Genomic DNA, 20518 nt, shown 5'->3' on the forward strand with positions numbered 1-20518 from the left:
GGAGCTGGGGGTGTTGAGGCTGGAGAAGAGGAGGCTCAGGGGAGACCTCATCACTCTCTCCAACTCCCTGAAAGGAGGTTGGAGCCAGGGGGGGGTTGGGCTCTTTTCCCAGGCAACTCTCAGCAAGACAAGAGGGCACAAGAGGTCTCAAGTTGTGCCAGGGGAGGTTTAGGTTGGACATTAGAAAGAATTTCTTTCTGGAGAGGGTGATCAGGCATTGGAATGGGCTGCCCAGGGAAGGGGTGGATTCTCCATCCCTGGAGATATTTCCAAAGAGCCTGGATGTGGCACTCAGTGCCATGGGCTGGGAACTGCAGTGGATTCAAGGGTTGGAATTGATGCTCTCAGAGGTCCGTTCCAACCTGGCTGATGATTCTGTGATTCTGTGACTCTGTTCTCTGGGGAACATGTTCTCTGAGGACTGAGCTGGGCTCTGGGAGCTGTGTTTCTGTGAGCAGGGTGGTGTCAAGGGTGTCTCTGAGTCATGATGAGCTCTTAGTCACTGCTTCCCTCTCCCCACAAGCCATGACGAAGCTGCTGAGCTGCAGGTTCCCCCTCAGCACCACGGAGGGGTTGTCCTTGGGCTTCCCTTGTGTGCTCATTGTGGGTGGTTAAAACTCTTGCTGAAGAGAATAATAAGAGGCTGTGGCAGTGGGACACCAGGGACAGGAGCCCGTGAGCCTCTCTGGGGTAAAGCTTGCATTCAGCAGGTCAGTGGTTCCTCCATGTCTTTGCTTTCATCTGCTCAGAGCCATTGGTGGCTTCTCTGCAGGCAGAAGGAGCAAGTGACAGGGCTGGAGGTGGCCTTGCTGCTCCCTTGGCTCCTGGGGAGCTCCAAAGCCAGGGATGGCTTTGCTGGGCTCTTTGGGGGGAATTACTGGGAGTTAAGGGTGGGGGGAGGAGGGCAAGAATGGAACCTTGCAGCAGCTTGTGCTCCTCCTGGGATGGAGGTGGGGAAGTGTGATGGGCAGAGCTGAGTGTCAGAGGTTAGCCAAAAAAAAAAAAAAAAAAAAAGCAGAATCAAGGTGCAGAAGGGTTGCAGTGCTCTCTTTTTGCCACTGAACCAAGGGCCCAACACACTGAATTTTCTTCCTTCTCTCTCTGTAGGAGATGAATTAAAATGCAGCACACCACGTGCACGGAGGACAGGATCTACCATGCACTAGAAAGGTGTCTCCATGGACTTAGCAGAGATGGTGTCTCCAGCAGATGGGCTGGTAGGTGAATTTAACCATGAGCTTGTTCTTCTGCCTCTGCATGATCTGCTGAGCTGGGCACCTGGTAAGAGGGAGCTGGTGGTGCTGCTGGAGGTTTGGAGGCCTTTTGTCCCTTCCAGTGTTCAAAGTTAGAGGTGGCATCCAATCTAGTCCATCTTCCTCAGCCTCTTCTTGCAGTAGGAAGATGTCCTAAGACACTGATCAAGTTATGTGAGGTCTTCCATAGGTGAAGGTCAGCAGAGAAGCCATGCATCTTCCCAGTTTTCCATGCAGGAGCTGGGGAGAGGAGGAGGAAAGACTCCTTTGTGCAATCAGCCTGCCTTGCTTTGCTGAATGGAAATCCTCAAACCTCCAGGCTTAATCTCTGGGGCATTGTCAGAGCCAAGCATGGAGATATTGCTATCAGCTGTGTTTGTATCTGGATCAGAGACCAGGCTGGCCCCAAAGAACTGAGCCACGTTCAGAGGGCTGCAAAGGGATTTGGGGATGGAGGTGGGGAGGGCAGAGCAGTGATGAGGAGCAGGAATTTTGGGGTGTCATTTGCACCTCTCTCCCTCATACTGGCACTTGGAGGCTGCAGTGAGATCCCTCCCAAACCTTCTGGTGGATGAAAGGAATGAAATCAGCTGGGGGAGGTGTGTGTGTGTGTGTCAAATCCAGACATCCTTTTTAGTTGTGCAGTTCTTCTTTCAACCCCCCTCTGCTTTTCCATTTCCCTCTAAGTCAGGAGAGATGCAAACAGCATCCTGCCTGCTGCCAAAGGCAGGAGCAATCCTTGCATCCTTTTTGGTCTCCTCATGTTCTGGGAAAAGGGCCCAGTTGAAGTCTGACATTCCTGGTTCCTGGAAGTTCCACCTCAACCAGAGGAGTGTCCAGAGGACTCCATCTCATTGTGCCCTGCAGCACTCACCTCTCCCTGGAATTAGAATTAATCAATTCCTGTCTCACTCACAAACTTTGCCCTTCCCTAATCCCAGCCCCTCAGTGTTTGTGTCAAGGTAGCCTTGGAAAAAAAAAAACCAAACAAAATGACTCAATTTTTCCAGCTCATTACAAGGCTGGATGGGGAGGGGGTGGTGGTGGCTCTGCTGGAAGCAGCTCAGCTGCCCACTCGTGCCTCATTTCCACAGGTTTTCCCCCATCTGCCTCCCTGCTGGCTTTCTGCCCTCTCTTCATGTGGGTTTTCTGGGCTTTAGCAGGATGACCTGGCATTCCTGGGAGAATCTCAGGCGTTTTACACATCAGAAAGTAATAGCATTTGATGACTTGGAAAATACTTTCCTTAATGCAACCATTGTTGCATCAAAGTAAAGAAATTTGGCAGAAAATAAACCCAGTTGCAATACAGCTGACCCTCAGATATTAGAGGAGCTGAATTTATATTTCGAGTGATAGCCAGTTCACGTTTACTAGGCTGGAAAACAAGGGTCCAGATGCACTACTAACACCACACAAGTGTTTCATCACAACCATTTGTGCTGGTGCTAAAAATCTTCAGTGTGACCAGCAAAGCCCAGAGCTGAAGATGGATGGGATGGGATGGTAACAGCTCTGCAGTGTCCCTGTCCCTGGGCACAGCTCCTGGACCCCCCCTGGGGCAGCACTGCTTGCCCAGAGCCTTCCCTGCTCTTCCACCTGGGCTGTCCCAGCCCTCCTGACACCTCCAAAGCTGCTGATTCCCATCCTACCCCCTTGCAATCAGAGTAGGTGCTCCAGTATTTTGTTAAACCCTTCTGGGATTCCAAGAGGGAGTTGGAAGGGACCTTAAAGCTCCTCCAGTGCCACCCCTGCCATGGTCAGGGACCCCTCTCCCAGCCCAGGGTGCTCCAAGCCCCATCCAACCTGGGCTGGGACACTGCCAGGGATGGGGCAGCCACAGCTTCTCTGGGAAACCAGGGGCTCAGCACCCTCAGAATCCCCTCATGTACTGATATAATTTAAGGAAACCAGCCCAAAATGCACTGATATATCTACACCCCTTATCCATGTGTTCTATTTCTTCACATTCTTCTCTCCCCCCTTTAGCAGCAGTTTAATTATTGCTGTTCTTGCTGGCAGGGCTCTGTTCCTCTCACATTCCGTGAATCCCTCCAGCTCGTTCCAAACTGCACAGTAGCTTTCTCCTTCCTCATTTTGAACTTCTGAGATCACTTCTCTTTCCCAATTTATATTTGATTTCCCCTCCTTTTTACCAGTTGCACCCCAAAATGACAGGCCCCACATTGCATCTTTTTGGACTGGGATTGCTGGAATTTTTAAAATTTTGAAATTGCTTCATGCTTGGTTTTTACATGATAATTTTACAGGAGGTTGCTCCAGAGGAGGTGAATAATCACATCCCATGTGGTATTTCCCCTCTGGTGTAAGGGAGTGAATAGCTGAGGTTTGTGAAGTCAGCAAAGAGGAGAAGTGGGAAGGTTTTGGCCATCAGGGATTTATACCCTGGATGAGCCCATGGTTGACTCTAGGGTCTAAAGAGAAACTGTTTCCAGAGCTGCAACACTTATTGGAGGCACCAAATGAAAATCAGTTGTCTCTTAACTCACAAAAAAGCCTTGATAGAGGAGATGACCTTTCCCTTGTAGAGACTCACTTGGGGGGGGGGGGAGCACAGCCTCTTTTCCTTCCTCCATGGCACTGGAGGGATGACAGGCATGCTAAAAAAATAAAATGTTTTTATTTCTTGCTGGTGAGCACTGAAACGAGAAGGGTTTGGTGCTGGGCTGGGCTCTGGCTGCTGGCAGGGCTGGGTTTGCTTTCCTGGAGCCTTCTTTGGGAAGAGCTGGAGGAGAGTGGTGGATGGGGAGCTGCTGGAGAGGCTGCAGGGAGTGGCTGGAAGGTGCCAGGGCTGGGAAGGAGCTGTTGTGGTTCTGATGTGGGGCTGCACATGAGCCAGAGAGGATGAAGGATGTTGTGGAGGGAGGATGGGTGAAGGTCACTGAGCAGTGGGGAAGGAGAGGAGCATTCAGGGATAAGTCTTGTGTGGTGTCCAAGGGAGTTGGTCTGCTCAGCTCTGATAGAGCTGAAGAACCTGCTCAGTTGGAGACATCTAAATGGGGAAGGAAGGGGATTTGGTGTGGGGATCCTCCAGCTTAGCCACCACGTAGTGAATGCAATGTCTGAAATACTTCTGACTTTGAGTGTACGATTCAGGTGAGCTGCTTCCTCAGCCATGCAAAATTTTGACCTTTCAGCTGATTTCTCTGGGCTTGGGGTGGGTTTTCTTACAGAGACCATTGCCCAGGTTGGGTGGAAAGCCTTGGGATGGGAGCTGCAACCATGTCGTGCTCAGGAGGCTCCGAGCAGCTGCTTGCAAAGGGGACCCACAGGTTGGGCTCCTGAGAGGCACAGGGTGCATCCTGAGGAGATGCTGTGGCTGCAGGGACTTTGCTGTCCCTGGTGCTTTGGGCACCTCCAAACCCCCCTTGCTTACAAACTGCTGTGACTTGGTCCTTCCTCTGGGCACTCCCCTGGAGAAAAGCACCTTATTCTGGTGAGGATGTGGTGGAAGTGGTGGGAGCACGTCTGGGGGAGGGAGGAAGTAGAGATACCTGCTTTTAGAATTATAGAATCATTTGAGTTGGAAAAGATCTTTAAGATCAAGTCCCACCCTTCCCCCATCGCTGCCCAGGCCACCCCCACCCCATGTCCCTCATCCCCACATCCCCAGGGTCTGAAACCCCTCCAGGGATGATGGGGACTCCAGCCCTGCCCTGGGCAGCCTGGGCCAGGCCCTGACAACCCTTTCCAGGGAGAAATTCTTCCCCAGCTCCAACCTAAACCTCCCCTGGCACAACTTGAGGAAATTCCTCTTGTTCCATCACTTTTTTCTTTGGGAGCAGAGCCCGACCCCCCCTGGCTCCAACCTCCTCTCAGGGGGTTGCAGAGAGCCAGAAGGTCTCCCCTCAGCCTCCTCTGCTCCAGGATCAACACCCCCAGGGCCCTCACAACTTCTCCAGCCCCTTCCCCAGCTCCATTCCCTTCTCAGGACACTCTCCATCCCCTCAATGTCCTTCTGGTCCTGAGGGGCCCAGAACTGACCCCAGGATTTGAAATGCACCCTTATGAGTGTAAGGAGCACACTCCCTGCCCTGGTCCTGCTGCTCTCCCTTCCTTTTGGGGGCACCAGGAGCTGATGCCCAGGCTGAGCCGCACAGGTGCAGGCAGCTTGGGCACCCAGTATTTCTTGATTTTTCCTTTTCTGCTTTATTTCTTTTTCCTTTTATTTTCCCACCTTGCCAGTTGCCCCCTGCAAAGAGAGGTGGAGGGGAAGTGTCAACCCCCGAGGGCAGGAAGGAGCCGAGGGCTGCTCAGAGCACTTCTCAGAAAAGAGATGGCAAAGCCTCATCCTTCCGAGGCCACCCACGGGTGCCCAGCTCCCAGCTGTGGGTACACAAAGTGGGTACCAGGGGGGGGGGCTCGGTGCCTCCTGCTCCCTGCTCAGAGGCTTTGCTGTAGGATTTGCTCTCAGAGAGATATTTCTTTGGGGCTCTGTCATGTCTGGAGAACAAGTCCTGTGAGAAGAGGCTGAGGGAGCTGGAAATGTTTATTTTGGAGAAGAGGAGGCTGAAGAGACCTGATGCCTCTCATCCCTGCTGCCTGCCCATCCTTCCAGCCCCTTCCCAGGGGGTTTGCCCCATCCCCTCCCAGGGAAGCAGCCCAGAACTTCTGCTGCCCCGTGCAGCACAGAACAACACTTGGAGCTGCTGTGATTTCCTCCTCTTTCTCTAGAAGTGAGAGGAAGGAAGGAGCCTGCATCTCGTGGGGCTGTTTGCATGTGTGGTTATGGGCAGGAAGCATCCTCCTCCTCCTCCTTCTTCTCTGGAGATGCAGCCTGGTGGAGCTCAGCTCCATTCCTCCCATGGGGGCTGCTACAGTGGGGCCAGGATCTCTCAGCTGGAATAATCAAAAGGATCCCAAACTGGTTTAGGTTGGAAGGGACTCTAAAGCTCCTCCAGTGCCACCCCTGCCATGGTCAGGGACACCTCCCCCAGCCCAGGGTGCTCCAAGCCCCATCCAACCTGGGCTGGGACACTGCCAGGGATGGGGCAGCCACAGCTTCTCTGGGCAACCAGGGGCTCAGCACCCTCACACCAAAGAATTGCTTCCTAATGTCTCATCTCAAGCTCCCCTCTTCCAGTTTAAAGCCATTCCCCCTCATCCCATTCCTCCAGGCCCTTGTCCCAAGTCCCTCCCCAGCTTTCCTGGAGCCCCTTCAGGCACTGGAAGGTGCTCTGAGGTCTCCCCATTGCAGCCTTCTCTTCTCCAGCCTGAACACTCCAAACTCATCCTGGTTCCAGAACAGAGCTGCTCCAGCCTCTGACCATCTTTGTGTCCTCCTCTGGACTCATTCCAACAGCTCCATGTCTTTCTTGTCTTGAGGACAAACCCCTCCCTTACCCTTCTGGCCAGGCTGCTGGGGATGCTGCCCAGGATGCTGAAGCAGGAGTGGTTGTTTCACCCTGTGAGCCCCAACTTCTCGTGGAGGTCAGCAAAGCTCCCAGCAGCTCTGACCACTTCTGTTGCTTTCTTGACTATCTCACAGGTGTTGGGGCTTTCCCTGGAGGATTCTGGGGCCATATTGGTTTATTTGAGCAAGCTGCTGGTGTTCTCCTAGGCTGGGCCTTGGCTCTGTGCCACTGAACTCACTTATGGAAGCTTCTTCCCTGGAGAACCAGAGCATCCCTGGCTTCTCAGGTGGGGGGCAGCTCTGCCCTTGCTGCCAGGGTATCCCTTTGGTGTCAGCAAACCCAGCAAGATACCAGGAGTACTGGAGGCAAATGAATAATTGCAGCTGTGATTAGCAGAAAGTACTTCTGAGCTCTTTGGAGACTTCCCAGCAGGATCTTTCTCCACTGGAAAATGTTGACTCATTGAAAGTAAAAAGTGGGATGGCAGATGGGGGGGAAATGCTCCTCCCCTGTTTTGTTCAGCTAAAAGTGAGGCATAAAGCCACAGAATCAGTGTGTGTCCTGGTGAGCAAATTCTTGTCTGTGGCAGAGAGAAGGGAAAACTGCAGGTTTTGCAACCTGTTTTGCTTGCCTGGGTCATCTTAAACCTCTCCTTTGGTTTAAGTTCACCTTGTTTAACAGCTAGAAGGTGTGTAAAGGTATTTTTATGGCATTTACGCATCTGTTTAATGGGTTTGTAACCTCTGCAGCTGGGAAGGGTGTTTGAGGGACAGAGCTGTTGGTTTGTGGTGAACACCACTGTCCCCTTGCCCCCTCCCAGCATTGATTCATCCTCCCCAGCTCCAGCCCCCTCACATGGGTTGGTGCTTGCTCAGATATTTCCATGCCACTTAACAGACTCTCTGAGGGAAGAGCAGCTGGATTTTTATTTATTTTTCCTCTCTGATCATTCGCCTGGCTTCTCTGCAATGAGGCCAGTGATGTGATGGTGTGGGTTGGGTGCTTTTATCCTTGTGGGTTTGGTTTAGGACTGAGCCTGGAAAACCCCCAGTGCCAGCACCCTCTGAACTGTGCCCAAGCAGTGTGTGATGTCTCCATTCCTGCAGAAAAAAACCAAACCAAAACAAAACATGGAATTTGGGATAGGTGAGATGCAGAGATGGACCCTCCCTCTTAAGATATTTGTTAGACTTTTTGCTTGAAATTTCCCCAGGATTTTTTTTCAGTGTGGGGCTGTTTGCTGTGCTTGGGTCCCTGGTGGTGAAGAGGAGGAAGAGGAGGAGGAGAAGAAGGAGGAGGGGGAGGAATTGTTGCTTCCTTCTTGGTCTGCAGCTCCAGAGCAGGAGAGCTCTGCCTCTTCCCCCTGGGATGCAGGGCTGGGATGGATGGAAGCACCCATCCAACCTTTCAACAGATCATTTCCTCTAAGCCAATCTGGGAGGTGACTCTGGCCACCAAAATAAGTGACAGCCTCAGGAAACAGCTTGGGCCACTTGAGAGGCAGGTGTCAGGGGATGGAGGTCAGGGGAGTTTAAGGGGGAAGGAGCCTCCATCCCTTTGCCTGGCAACTTCTCCTGTGTCTGGGTCACCTCCTGGTGGGGTTTGGATACATTGAATGAAAACTTGAAGGTGATAAGAGAATAAATAAATGCTGGGCAGGCCTAAGGGTGATGATGCTGTGAGTTCTGACTGTTCAGAGCTGATGTCAGGGGATTGCAGCCTCTCCCCTCGGGGTGCAGGGCAGCTGGGGATGCTGCATGGGTGCCTCTCAGGGGGCTGAAGGCTCCCATTTGAGGGAGTTGATGGTTTGGGGCATTTTAACCTGGTGATGACAGGGCTGGGGGGGTTTCTGTGTTCTGAAGGGGGGCATCCACCCATGCCATGCAGTTCCCTCTGCAGCAGGGGGGGGAGATGCCCATCCCCAGCTCTGGGCTGCATGAAGGCACTTGGGTGCAAAGGGATGCTCCTGAGATAAGGACCATCTGGTGATCTGTCCAAAACCAGGACATGAGGTTTTCTTTTTCCTCTGCCATGACCTGGTGCACTTGGCCAGCACCTTCACCCTGACACCATCCTGGTGTCCATTCCTCCTGGGAGCTCCTGAGCTATGGGTGACAGTGGCTCTTGTGTCCTCAACAGCTGGGCTGTGCCTGAACTGCTGGAGCCTGCAGGAGCTGGTGAGCAGGGATGCTGGCAACTACCTCATCCTCGTGGAGAAGATCCTCAGCAAGGCCAAAGAGGTGAGGGAGGGAGGAAAGGGGCTGTATTTCCCCCTCTTGAGGGTAAAGGCAGAGCCAAGAGCCTGTGCTGCTCTGCCTGGCCCATCTGGGGGGGTTACTGGAGCTTTAGGGGTTGTTTTCTTGTAGAGCTGAGGGAATCTGATGGGGCCAGTGATGTGATGGTGTGGGTTGGGTGCTTGGCTGCACTCTTGGGTTTCCAGGCGCCTCCAAGGATGCTTTTGGGTAAGGCTGATGTGGAGCAGCCCAGCTCATCCTTCTTCCCCCCTGGGGCTCTTTCCTCCAGGTGCAGGAGAAGTGTGACTACGACCTGGTGACACCCCTGGCTCTGCTCTTCTACTATGCAGTCCTGTATGTAAGTCCTGAGGCTGCTGCATGAAGCTTGATCCCAGCCCCTGGGGAGGCACAGCTCCAGCACCCCATGGATCAGTGCAGAACAGTCACCAGAACCGGGTTGGCTTTTGCCTGAAACGTCACAGTCTGCTTTGAGAATTTGTCTCAAAAAAAAAAAAAAAAAAAAAAGAAAGTGCTCTTCTACCAATCTGCAGGGATCAACCATTGCACAGGCTGGGAGAAGGGAAAAAATAAAAAGAAGAGCTTCAGTGTTTAATCTTTTTGTTTAAAGATGGGTTCATCAGAAAAGGAGGTGGACAATGGCTCTGTGCAGGGAAGGCCAATTTTTTTTTATTACCCTTTGTACTGGTGCAAAACATACAGGCAGTGCTGATGAAAAAAGGGAGCTGATTCTCCACAGGAAAGACTTTTTTTTACTATTATTATTATTATTAGCACAATGCATCGTTATCCCGAGGAAATCATTGCTGCCAGATCCTTTGCAGAAGGACAGGCTGTAATGGGATTCATCTGTATGGATCTAGGGTTGTTGAAAAGAAATTTATATATAGGCTTTGGCACCTGAGCTGCAGGCAGGAGGTGGGGAAGGTGTGGGCTGGATGAGGCTTTCTCAGGGCTGTGCTTGGTGGGGATCCCAGGACCCTTCCTGGACAGAGTGTCACGGGGTGAACCTCTCCTCTCAGCTCTTCCCAGCCTAAACCCTGGGCTGTTCACACACCACCTGAGGCCTTTGTCCTCCTCCCTTTCACACCTGCTCTCTCCTGCAGGCTCCCCACTTCCCACCAGGCTCTGACCTGCTCCTGAAGGCTGCCAGTGTCTACCACAGCTTCTTGACCTGGCCCGTGCCCTACTGTGACATCTTCCGTGAGCTGCTCACCTTCATCAGCAATGAGCTCAGAGCTCCTGGTAAGTCCTCCCACACCCCCCCCGTGGGCTTTCCAGCTCTGCTGCTTCCCCCCAAAATCCCCACTGCTGGGACCACCCCCCCTTTCTTCCCAACACCATCCTGGTGTTGCTGTCTCTTTTGCTGTGTCTGTATTTTAGCCTACATAGCCCAAACCTCAGCTTTTCCAGGAGGGAAGGACCTCTGCCCAGCATCCCTGGAGGATTTTCCCTCTGGTGATCATAGAATCCTAGAATGGGCTGGGTTGGAAGGGACCTCAGAGCTCATCAAGTCCAACCCTTGATCCACTCCCCCCGTGGTTCCCAGCCCATGGCACTGAGTGCCACATCCAGGCTCTTTGGAAATATCTCCAGGGATGGAGAATCCACCCCTTCCCTGGGCAGCCCATTCCAATGCCTGAGCACCCTCTCCAGAAAGAAATTCTTTCTAATGTCCAACCTAAACCTCCCCTGGCACAACTTGAGACCTCTTGTGCCCTCTTGTCTTGCTGAGAGTTGCCTGGGAAAAGAGCCCAACCCCCCCCTGGCTCCAACCTCCTTTCAGGGAGTTGGAGAGAGTGATGAGGTCTCCCCTGAGCCTCCTCTTCTCCAGCCTCAACACCCCCAGCTCCCTCAGCCCTTCCTCACAGGACTTGTGCTGGATCCCTTCCCAGCCTCCTTGCTCTTCTCTGGACCTGCTCCAGCACCTCAATCTCCTTCCTGAGCTGAGGGGCCCAGAACTGGACACAGGACTCAAGCTGTGGCCTCCCCAGGGCTGAGCACAGGGGCAGAATCCCTTCCCTGGACCTGCTGGCCACGCTCTTCCTGAGCCAGCCCAGGATGCCAGCACAGGGTGGGAGCGGATTCCTTCTGGAGGAGCAGGACAAGGGTTGTGGGGTTTTTGTAGCTGCCCTGGTGCAGAAGCTGCTGGGAGCAGCCCAGGGACTCTCAGCTCTGGACCAGCATGGATTAGCAGAACATGGAGCTGTTTCCTGGCTGCCTTTCAGTCTGGTGGCTTTTTTCCATGGGGAAGCACGTGCTGGCTGCTCCTGCCCTGCCCTGGGCTTTGTTGGGGATGCTCAGTTGGGGATGCTCAGTGGTGTGACCTGGGTGACAACAGTGGGGCCATTCATTGGCATCAAGGTGGCTGGAGCCTTGGTGCCTGCCCTTGCGTGGAGATTCCCATAGGGCTGAGGGACTCCCTGATCCTTTCTTTACAACTCAGACACCACCTTGTGATACAGCTTTGGGCACGGCTGTCACAAGCAGCAGTAGCAGTGTTCCCCTTAATTAAGGGCTCCTTGTCGATGTCCTGTTGTTCCCAATGGAGCAGCTCTTCCAATTATTTCTAAAAGGCTTTTTCTCCTAAGCTCCCTTTTTTTTGGTGGTTTATGGAGAGTTGTTATCACACAGAGCAGATTTCAGCCCTTGTTTCATCCTGGGCAGGGTCACAGCAGTGGGGGAGGCTCTGAGCAGGGCTTGGGAGGCCTCAGCTGGGATATGGGCTGGGAATGTTCCCCCCTAGATGCCATCTCGAGGTCCCTTCCAACCCAAATTATTCTATGATTCTATGATCCCCCAAGCAGGCAGCTGCTTTGGAGAGCCCTGCTGGGGATGTCACACACAGGGTCTCCATCGTGGCAACTTTGTCCCGTGGAGATGGGAGCTTGTAGGTGGAGGTGGGATGAATGATGCTTTCAAAGGAACAAAAGGCTGAACAACCCCCCAGATTCTTTGCAGAGTTTGCACTGGGCTGGCTGATTTACCCCCAGCTCAAGGCTCTACCAGCAGGAATGGCCATGGCCACCAGGCAGAGTCTCCTTGTGCTGGGTCCAGCTTGGAGCTGCAGGGTCAGCAGAAATGTGGGGCTGATTTTCATGGTCCAGCCATAACCTTCCCCAGCTCCTACCTCACCATTTATTGCTGGGACCCTGCTTGGGGCTGTGGGCAAACTGGTCACACCCCAGTGCTGGAGGGTTTACTCCATCCTCCTCTTGTGTCATTACCAGAGCCTGAGCTGGGGACTTTGATAGCAAAGCTTTTCCCTTCCTCCAAGCACAAAAAAGATGTCGTGAGGGAGGTGTTGGGCTGGCAGGGCTGGGGAGCTTGGTGCTGCCCATCACCGTGGCCTCTCCCAGCTGGAGCTAAGTGAAAACGTGGCCTCTGCTGGAAAGCTGCTCAGGAGCTTTTAAGTTTGTTGCACAGCCTCCATGACCTGCTGAAGGAAAAGCTTTTTATTGAAATGAGGGTAAATATTAACTGGGAACAAGCTGCTGTCAGGGTTTACCAAGAATGCAAGAGCTTTGACTCTAAAACCAGGGCCTGATGTCTCTGCAGGAGGGGTGAATGCTGCTGGACCTGGGAGGGGCTGTGTGGAGCAACACCCATGGGTGCTGAGCCCTCCTTCCTGGTTGCTGAGGAGCAGCTGGGGTTGGGATGTGGCTGCCTGGGTGCTGGATCTCCTACACCTCTCCCCAGGTGTACCCAGGGTGACACAGACCTTGCTGTTGTCACCCAGTGCAGGTCTGGGAGATGTCACCTGGTCGGGGTTCCTGCTGGCATCCCAGGGATGAGCCCAGGGTAACATCCAGGGGCTCCTCACCCCAAACTGGCTTCTGCTGGGGTCAGGCTGGGCTCCATGGCTGTGGGAGGGGAGGTGGCAGTGCCCTGCTGTCCATCAGTGAGATCCAGGGCCTCTGGGGGGGAGTTTAGGAAGTGGCAGAAGCTGCTGGAGATCACTGGTGTGATTCCAAACGGAGCCCCCATCTGCAGTGGGGCAGAAGGGACTGGGGATAGAGGAGCTCTCCCTGCCCATCCTCTGCTTCCCTTCCCATCCCCTTGGGCTTTTCACCTCCTTGTTCCTGGGCAGGTCCCCTTGCACGGTGCCTTTTCCCTTTAAGGATTTTTGGTGCTGCTCCAGGCTGTGGTTCAGCCAGGTCAGGCCCCATTAGGAGATGAAATCAATGTCCTGAAGCAGGGCTGTGTGTGGGGCTGCCATGGATCCTCTCCTCTGCTCTCTCTCCTCAGGGATCTCCTTCCAGAGACTGGTGAGGACGGAGCAGGGGTTGCCTGTGAAGAATTCCCAGAGCTCCACTGTGTAAGTGTGGCCCCAGGTGCTGCATCCCCATCACCCCACACTGCCCAAGCTGCAGCAAGGGGCAGCTCCAGAGTGGAGTTAGTGATGGATGGCAGGGAGAGGAGCTGGAGAGCTGGGCTGAGCTGTGGGGAGGGATGAGGGGAGTGGTTGTGGCATTTCCACAGCCAGAGGGCAGGGGCTGTGGCTCCCTGTGTCTGGGATCACCCCGGATCTGGGTGAAATCAGCCAGGGGCTGCAAGTCTCTGCAGGGAGCTGCTGAGCTGGGCACAGGCTGGAGAACAACCAGGAGATGTTTTAGTCTGTGTGGTTGGACTTGGCACCTTATTCAAGGTCTGAAGCTTTCCTCCTGCCAGGGCACCTCATTTGTAAATAGAAAAAGGATCCTGGTGGGTTTGTGCCCTTCCTGGCCACAGCCCCAGGGACCTGGTGCAGGGCCACCTCTGCTCTGTGCAGGACTGGGGTTTTCCTTGTCCACTCCTGCTCTGGATCTGCTCCTGGTTGCACTGGTGCTGCTGGGTTGCTTTCCCAGTACAGCTCCCCTGGTTCTGCCTGCTTATACTGGTGCAAGTGCAACCACTGGTGATGTGCAGCAGGACCTGTATTTGCATAAAGAGCCCTAAAGCCCTGGCATGAACACCTGAACCTTGGGCTCGTTGAAGGTTTGTGCCAATTGCCTGAGCTTCCCAGAACCAAGCACAGCAGAACCTGTCCTGAGTTCAGAGCCACCTTTGCTCAGGGGTTGGACTGTTCTTGTCCAGCCTGCAGGCTGCAGGTCTGGGGATTCAAAGCCTGTGGATGTTCAGACTGTTAGAACCATTTTGGGTGGATGAGACCTTTAAGATCCTTAAGTCCAGCACTTCCAAGTCGTGTTGTGGTTCAGAGCAAAAATGCAGCTGAAGGCTGCAGCTCTTCTTAAAACCCAGAAGTGATGCTCTGACCTGCACCTTGCAGGGGGGAAGGTGTTTTGAAGGTGCACTTGAATTCTAATTTAATTTTATTATTCTATTCTATTCTATTCTATTCTATTCTATTCTATTCTATTTTTTATCCCCCATTTTCTTTGCATGTGCTGGACATCAAGTTTGGGCAGCTGGCTGGAGCCCTGCCTGGGGGCTGACTGAACAATTCTTGGGCTGGTGATCTTACAGACGTGGCCGAGGGGCAGGATGGAAAATGCTCCTTTTTTACCTCCTCCTTGCACATCCACCACCCCTTGCCACTCCTGAGCCCCTCTGGGGGTGCCTGACATGACAGCAGGCTGCCACCTGGTGTGAGTTTGTACCAGGAATTCCCAGGTCACAGAATCCTAGAATTGGCTGGGTTGGAAGGGACCTCAGAGCTCATCAAGTCCAACCCTTGATCCACTCCCCCCGTGGTTCCCAGCCCATGGCACTGAGTGCCACATCCAGGCTCTTTTGAAATATCTCCAGGGATGGAGAATCCACCCCTTCCCTGGGCAGCCCATTCCAATGGCTGAGCACCCTCTCCAGAAAGAAATTCTTTCTCATGTCCAACCTAAACCTCCCCTGGCACAACTTGAGACCTCTTGTGCCCTCTTGTCTTGCTGAGAGTTGCCTGGGAAAAGAGCCCAACCCCCCCCTGGCTCCAACCTCCTTTCAGGGAGTTGGAGAGAGTGATGAGGTCTCCCCTGAGCCTCCTCTTCTCCAGCCTCAACACCCCCAGCTCCCTCAGCCCTTCCTCACAGGACTTGTGCTGGATCCCTTCCCAGCCTCCTTGCTCTTCTCTGGACCTGCTCCAGCACCTCAATCTCCTTCCTGAGCTGAGGGGCCCAGAACTGGACACAGGACTCAAGCTGTGGCCTCCCCAGGGCTGAGCACAGGGGCAGAATCCCTTCCCTGGACCTGCTGGCCACGCTCTTCCTGAGCCAGCCCAGGATGCCATTGGGATTTTTGGCTACCTGGGCAGGTCCGGGCATCACAGGGTCTCTTTGTCCCCAGGACTGTGCTGCTGCTCAACCCCTCGGAGGTGCAGAGGGAATTTCTCTCCATCGCAGAGAAGCTGAGCTCCAGTGAGCACCCTCAGCGTGCCACCCTCATCCTGCTCCTCCAGCACCTCTACCAGGCCACCTTTGGCACCCGCTGCCACCCAGAGAGCCTGCACCACCTCCTGAAGGTAGGAGCTGAGACCTTCACCCTGGGGATGCCACCCGTGGCCCTAAGGAGCATCAGGTTGCTGGTGGCTTTCCTCACCCGGATAATGACAGGGGGTTTGGGACAAAATGAAAAAGAAGCAAACCGACCAAGCAAACAAAAAGGCAAAAGCAAAAAACAAAGAAAAAATTCACAAAGAAAGCCCCAAAAGAAACAAAGAAAAGCCACAAACAAAGAAACAAAAGCTGAACATAGAACCCAAACAAGCAAAAATCAAATAAAAACCAAACATAAAACCAAAAGAAACCTCCCAAAACAAAAACAAAACAAAAAATCCAAACAAAATGCAAACATAAAACCAAAGCAAACCCACAAACAACAAACAAAAAACCAACCATAATACCAAAACAGAGACCCCCAAAACAAAAACAAAAAACTCAAACAAATAAAAACCAAACAAAAACCAAACATAAAACCAAAAAAGAAACAACCCCCCTCCCCCCCAAACAAAAAACCAAACAAAAACCAAACATCAAACCAAACAAAGAAACCCCCCAAACAAAACCATAACAAAAAACCCACAAAAAACCCGTTTTGGTAACACTTCTTGTGGGGAAAAAGGTGAGACCTGATGTTTGTGCCACTGTTTTGGGAAGTGGGGCAGGGAGATAACCCCCCCTTGCACTCCCTTTTCTTGACTTTTACTCCCTTTCTTCATCCCTAAGTGGAGAGAGGGAGAGCCCCTGGCTTTGAGATGCAGCAAAAATCTTCCTTTTCCTAGAGCAGCACTTTGCTTTGGGGTTTGGAGGGGACAAAAATTCGTGAAGAAAACCCTTTGGGTGTCTTCAAACTCGAATCTATGGGGTTTTTCTTCGCTGAGGTTTTGGGTGGGGACTTGAAAAGGGGGTCAGAGGAAGAAGAGGGAGAGAGAGGTACCCAGTGGTGTACAAAGATCTGTCTGTTGCTTCTTCTCCACCTCTTGCCCTCTCTCCTTGGCTCTGCTCCCCCAGTCCAAGACCCTGGAAGAGCTCTCGGAGATCTATGCCAGTGCCACGGATGCTCAGGAGATGGCAGCAGCCAGCAGTGACCCTGACCTGGCCCGGGAGCAGCTCCAGACCATGCTGCAGGACATTGCTGGGGCAGCTTCCTTCCCTGCCATCCCAGGTGAGGAACTCCCCAGGTCTCTCTTTCCTCCAGGTTTTTCTGCCAGCTCAGCCCCTGTAGTGGTGCAGAGCACTTTTGTGCAAAGGTTCAACCAAATGCAAGAACTACTCCAAAAAAAAAACAACAAACCCAACCAACAAACCCCAAACCACCACCGTGGGTCCTGTTCCAGTCCCTGAGCCAGAATGGTTTCTCATCTTTCCATTCAAACGGGGGAAAAGCAGGAAAGCAGTGATGCTGCTGGCTCTGAGGGATGGGAAATGTCCCCATGTGGCTTCACGGGGGTAGTGACAGCAGCACTGGTGTTCTTGTGTGACCTGGGGCTGCCCCAAACACGTGCACGTGGTTGTTGGCATCTCCCACCAGGCAGGAGAGGTGTCAGGAGTGGTGTTGGGGGTCCCTGTAAACTCACTTCTCTCTTCCCTCTTCTCTTCCCAGGTGAGGCTCAGCCCCACAAGCTCCACACCATCCCCATCCCCACTGCTCGCTGCTACACTTACAGCTGGGATCAGGATAACTTTGGTAAGGAGGAGGTCAGAGAATCACTGAATTATTTTGATTGAAAAAGACCTCTCAGATCACCCAGTCCAACCCTTCCCCCATCCCTGCCCAGGCCACCCCCACCCCATGTCCCTCATCCCCACACTTCCAGGGCTCTGAAACCCCTCCAGGGATGATGGGGACTCCAGCCCTGCCCTGGGCAGCCTGGGCCAGGCCCTGACAACCTTTTGGGGGAAGAAATTGTTCCTAATATCCAATGCAAACCTCCCCTGGCACAGTTTGTGCATTATCACACTCTACAACTCCCTGAAAAGGAGGTTGGTGTGAGGAGGGTGGGTCTCTACTTCCCAGTAACGAGCAACAGGACAAGAGGAAACAGCCTCAAGTTGCCCCAGAGATGGTTTGGATTGGATGCTAGAAGAAAAATCTTCACTTGAAAGGTTTATTAAGCACTGGAACAGACTTCCTAGGGTGGTGGTTGAATCACCATCCCTGGAGCTGTTTACAAGCTGTGTAAAATCATGGAATCATAGAATGGTTTGGGTTGGAAGGGACCTCTCCAGGTCACCCAGTCCAACCCCTGCAGTATCAGGGACACCCTCACCCAGATCAGGGTGCTCAGAGCATCCTCAACCTCACCTTGAACATCTCCAGGGATGAGGCTTCAACCCCCTCCCTGGGCACCCTGTGCCATTGTCCCACTGCCCTCCTGGGACACAACTTGTTCCTCACATCCAATCTAAACCTCCTCTTCTCTAATTTAAACCCATTCCCCCTCACCCTATCACTCCAGGCCCTTGCACACAGTCCCTCTCCAGCCTTCCTGTAGCCCCTTCAGATATTGGAAGGTCTCTATTAGGTTTCCCTGGAGCCTTCTCTTCTCCAGGCTGAACACCCCCAGCTCCCTCATCCTGGCTTCCCAGGAGAGGTGTTCCAGCCTCCTGATCATTCCCTATGCCCTCCTCTGGACCTGCTCCATCAGCTCCATGGCCTTCCTGTGCTTAGGGCTCCAGAGCTGGATGCAGGACTCCAGGTGAGGTCTCACCAGAGCAGAGCAAAGTGGCAGAATCCCCTCTCTTGATCTGCTGGCCATGCTTTTGATGCAGCCCAGGATCTGATTGGCCTTCTGGGCTGCATCTGTGCAGATGTGATCCTCAGGATGGTGGTTTAGCACTGGTTTTTACTGACTGGAGTCAGTAGACTCAGGGTAGTGGTGAGATGCAATGATCTTAAAGGTGTTTTCCAACCAGAACAATTCTGTGAGTCTGTGAAAAAACAGTGAGAGGTTTCCAGCTCCTTATTTGAAACCCTGGAGGAGAAAGGGAGTATTGGCCACTCAGTGTTGTTGTCAGGGGTCATCCCATTCCCAGTGGTTATGGCCCGTGACAGATGCCATCTCCCTTCGGTTGCCTTTCAGATATCCTCAACGATGTCCTCAGCAAAGAGTGCAGCCTTGCTGAGCCCCTGGCCTCAGAGAACGAGGAGGAGGATGAAGAGGAGGAGGAGGCTGATGGCTGTTCCCCTGAACAGGACTCACTGCTTTCCCCTCTCTCCACCATTTCCAAAGACTCAGCGTACTCAGCGCTCTCAGAGGAGGGATCCAAGTGTCCCTCTCGAGTGTCCCTCTTCACCACCTCCAAGGACTCCATCTCAGAGCTGACAGTGGTCTCCAGAAAGTCCCTGAAATCCTTCGTCTCCAGCCTGAAGGACTGCATGGACAGCGGGTACGCAGAGGACAGCGACGAGAGCTCCCTGGACGTGACTGGGAGGCCGGAGCTGAAGGTGGAGAAACCCCCCCACAAACCCAGACACGCGCTGACCACCAAGCTCTACAAACTCTTCAAGGCCAAAAGCCAGCTGGTCTTGAGGAGAGACCTGAAGGACTGCTTGGACACGGGCTCTCTCCCACTGCCCCTACGCCGGGCCGGGAGCCTCTGCACCCCCCCGGCCAAGCCCCGGGTCCCCGCGCGTTCCCGGCGCGCTCACTCCCTGCCCCAGCACCTCCTGACCCCGCGGCTCCCACAGGCCCCGCTCCTCCCTCCCCACCTCAGCCTCCCCCGCCGGCCCTTCCTCAGCTGTGACGAGGACACCAAGGTGTCCACCCTGAGGGTCGTGGTCTTCGGCTCCGATCGCATCTCCGGGAAAGTGGCCCGAGCCTACAGCAAGCTCAGGTGAGCCCAGCTCAGGTACCTGGCCCTGCTGGGATGTGCTAGGGGGCTTTGCTCACCCAAGCTCTCTCCTACCTGGAACAGGTTGCCCAGAGAAGTGGTGGAAGCCCCATCCCTGGAAGGGCTCTCTGGACAGGGCTCTGAGCAACCTGAGCTGGTGGGAGGTGTCCCTGCCCATGGCAGGGGGGTTGGAGCTCAGTGATCTTAAAGGTCTCTTCCAACCCTGACAGTTCTATGATTTTACCTTCTGGCAGGCTGAAGGAGAGCACCTGCCCTTCACTGACAAGGTACTTCAAGCTGCAGTTTTTCTACGTCCCTGTGAAGAGGAGCTCCTTGGCCTCACTGACCCCTGTGACCCATCCCTCCCCATCCCTGGGGGACCCGCAGCTCCGTCCCCCAGCACCACTGGTAGGTGTCCTGCTCACCTTAGGGTGCCACCAGCACCCTGCTGGGGCCAAGAGGCCGGATGGATGGTCTGAGGGGGATGTTGGTGTCCCTTCCACCAGCCCCAAATGGGTGAAGAGCCTGGGGGTCCCTGGTGTGACCCCGGTGTGTCTGGTTTCAGGATCCCCCCTTGGCTGGGATGGAGAGCAGCACCAATGACATCTCCCACTACATTGGCATGTTGGACCCCTGGTACGAGCGCAACGTTCTCGGGCTCATGAACCTGCCCATGGATGTCCTGTGCCAGGTAGGTGTGTGCCAGCTGGTAGGGGTTGGAGTCCCCCTTCCCCAGGGCATCTGAGAATTTCTGCTTCGTGCTGGCTCACCAGGGAGGGGGTGATCAGGAGGAGGGTTTGCATCCTTGGCGGGGTGGAAGTTCTTGGCACCTGGCTGGGGTTACCATGAGCTCCATTAGGCTTGGGACTTGTTCTCTCTCTGCAGACTGCCAAGCCAGAGGCTGAGCCTCAGGAGGACTCCCAGGAGCAGCTTCCCATCCTGGCTGACATGATCCTCTACTACTGCCGCTTCGCCACACGCCCCCTCCTCCTGCAGCTCTACCAGACAGAGGTAGGAGCAGGGGCTCAGCCCCATCTTGGCCAGGGGTAAAGGAAGATCTTCTGCCGGTGCCACCAACGTGGGACCTGCCTGTGAAGCACAACCTCTACGGGCTCTTGAGGCAGAGCTTGATCTCCTCTTGTTCCTCTTGGTGCTTGGGCTGATGCTCCTGGCTCAGGGTTTGGCTGTATTCAGGTCCTGCCTAGACAATCCTTGAGTCACACGAGCAGATTTCCAGCTTTTCCATTCCAGCCTTTCCCTGGCAGTGCAGACAAGTTATTCACTCTGCTGGAAGCCCCTCCATGAAGTCTGCTTGCCACATTATCCGTGTGTCCAGGCTGTGGTGGGGAAGGTTGGATGCTCCTCAGTGTGGTGGC

The 20518-nt window shown here is 53.9% G+C and overlaps 1 protein-coding gene across 2 annotated transcripts in view; it reads left to right on the forward strand.

Annotated features, from left to right (window-relative positions):
- The first annotated feature begins 1079 nt into the window (after positions 1 to 1079).
- The window catches only part of PIK3R5 (phosphoinositide-3-kinase regulatory subunit 5), a 26520-nt gene continuing 7081 nt past the window's right edge, over positions 1080 to 20518 (forward strand). For both annotated transcript variants that reach the window (XR_011723564.1, XM_071732512.1), the window contains exons 1-12: positions 1080 to 1217; positions 8768 to 8868; positions 9152 to 9220; positions 9987 to 10125; positions 13129 to 13198; positions 15157 to 15331; positions 16320 to 16473; positions 16912 to 16995; positions 18392 to 19145; positions 19397 to 19550; positions 19708 to 19833; positions 20028 to 20153. Coding sequence is in view for 1 of the 2 variants with exons in the window: in XM_071732512.1 (XP_071588613.1) it covers positions 1121 to 1217; positions 8768 to 8868; positions 9152 to 9220; positions 9987 to 10125; positions 13129 to 13198; positions 15157 to 15331; positions 16320 to 16473; positions 16912 to 16995; positions 18392 to 19145; positions 19397 to 19550; positions 19708 to 19833; positions 20028 to 20153 (2049 nt within the window). In the remaining variant the exon portion in view is untranslated. The remainder of the gene's footprint in view (positions 1218 to 8767; positions 8869 to 9151; positions 9221 to 9986; positions 10126 to 13128; positions 13199 to 15156; positions 15332 to 16319; positions 16474 to 16911; positions 16996 to 18391; positions 19146 to 19396; positions 19551 to 19707; positions 19834 to 20027; positions 20154 to 20518) is intronic.

Source organism: Heliangelus exortis, unplaced genomic scaffold (assembly GCF_036169615.1).
Source record: "Heliangelus exortis unplaced genomic scaffold, bHelExo1.hap1 Scaffold_109, whole genome shotgun sequence".
Taxonomy (NCBI): domain Eukaryota; kingdom Metazoa; phylum Chordata; class Aves; order Apodiformes; family Trochilidae; genus Heliangelus; species Heliangelus exortis.